Source organism: Octopus bimaculoides, chromosome 6, assembly GCF_046866305.1.
Source record: "Octopus bimaculoides isolate indiv1 chromosome 6, ASM4686630v1, whole genome shotgun sequence".
NCBI lineage: Eukaryota > Metazoa > Mollusca > Cephalopoda > Octopoda > Octopodidae > Octopus > Octopus bimaculoides.
Genome location: NC_142933.1, coordinates 93,191,211 through 93,192,518, shown reverse-complemented (window position 1 = coordinate 93,192,518; position 1,308 = coordinate 93,191,211). Strand labels below are relative to the sequence as shown.

At 39.5% G+C, this 1,308-nt stretch overlaps 1 protein-coding gene across 1 annotated transcript; it reads right to left on the bottom strand.

The window, feature by feature from the left end:
- Positions 1-466: 466 nt before the first annotated feature.
- On the bottom strand, positions 467-991 carry LOC149135303 (uncharacterized). The gene has a single exon (XM_089353499.1). The coding sequence runs from the start codon at positions 989-991 to the stop codon at positions 467-469; it is 525 nt and encodes a 174-aa protein (XP_089209625.1).
- Between the last annotated feature and the right edge of the window lie 317 nt (positions 992-1,308).

Below are 1,308 nucleotides of genomic sequence, written 5' to 3'. Positions count from 1 at the left end.
GAAAAAGCCGATAAACGGCGTTTGAAGCCTGAGTATATGTATATGTAAAAGAGAGGTATGTTTGCGTGTGTGTGTGTGTGTGTAGAATGGAAATGGGATGGTAATGTTCAACTGAAAATGTGTGAGTAAATGTGTGTATGTGTGTGCATGTACAAGAGAACTATGTGAAACTTTATATACATGTAAAATAAAGAAAATATAAAAAATAATCCAGAATCTAATGAGACCGTGCCAGTCACAAGGCTAAGCATCACTGAAAGTTTCATCCGAATCCACCCAGTAGTTCTTGAGATATCTTGTCCACGGACAAACAAACAAACAAACACGACTGAAAACAATACCTGGAGGTAATAAACGAAAAAACAAATTTTACCATTTTTATGTTGAAGGAAATTACGTAAGAGCTTCTGGGTAAACAACATTCTTTGTTTTCTGGTTTGGAGCATACACAAATAGGTCTTGCAAACTACCTACGCTGGAGCAACCAACATAAAGGTGACCATGAGAAAAGCAAGCCAGTAGATTTCAATGTCTGGCCTTGAGCTTTATTAATAGACATTGCAATGCAAAGCCACACTGGAAATTGTGTTCGTTTGAACTCAAATGGCTTGTCTGTTGGTTTGATTGGAATTCTTGGAATGAAAACCTCTTCCTTCGCAGCACATCCAGTGATGATAGTAGCTTCTGTCATATTAGGTGATAATGTCTTCACAGTCAGCCTTGTGCCATTGCATAATTTAGGAGGATCTGAATTTCTTAGAAGCAGCATTGGGACTCTTACCTTCAGAAAAAGTTTATGTGGAGGTGTTCCAAGTGGCTCAAGAGAACTAAGGAACTCTGTTGGGTAATAGACAGCTTCATTTTCATCAAGGACTGAATCAACTGATTTGTACTTCTTAATGACTGTTGGAATCTTATTCATTAATTCATAGTTAATCCTTGCTACTGTATCATTTTTTGGAGCAAGAGCTTCCAGAAAAGAAAGAAACATTATAAAATGCTTATGTAATATTGTATTATTTGTTTACAAAATTTTTGGCACTCCGTCGGTTACGACGACGAGGGTTCCAGTTGATCCGATCGACGGAACAGCCTGCTCGTGAAATTAACGTGCAAATGGCTGAGCACTCCACAGACACGTGTACCCTTAACGTAGTTCTCGGGGAAGATTCAGCGTGACACAGAGTGTGACAAGGCTGGCCCTTTGAAATACAGTTACAACAGAAATAGGAAGAAAGAGTGAGAGAAAGTTGTGGAGAAAGAGTACAGCAGGGTTCTCCACCATCCCCTGCCGGAGTCTCGTGGAGC

What these genes read in the sequence shown, in the direction of transcription:
- LOC149135303 (XM_089353499.1), bottom strand. Translation starts at nt 991, where the DNA reads ATGTTTCTTTCTTTTCTGGAAGCTCTTGCTCCAAAAAATGATACAGTA.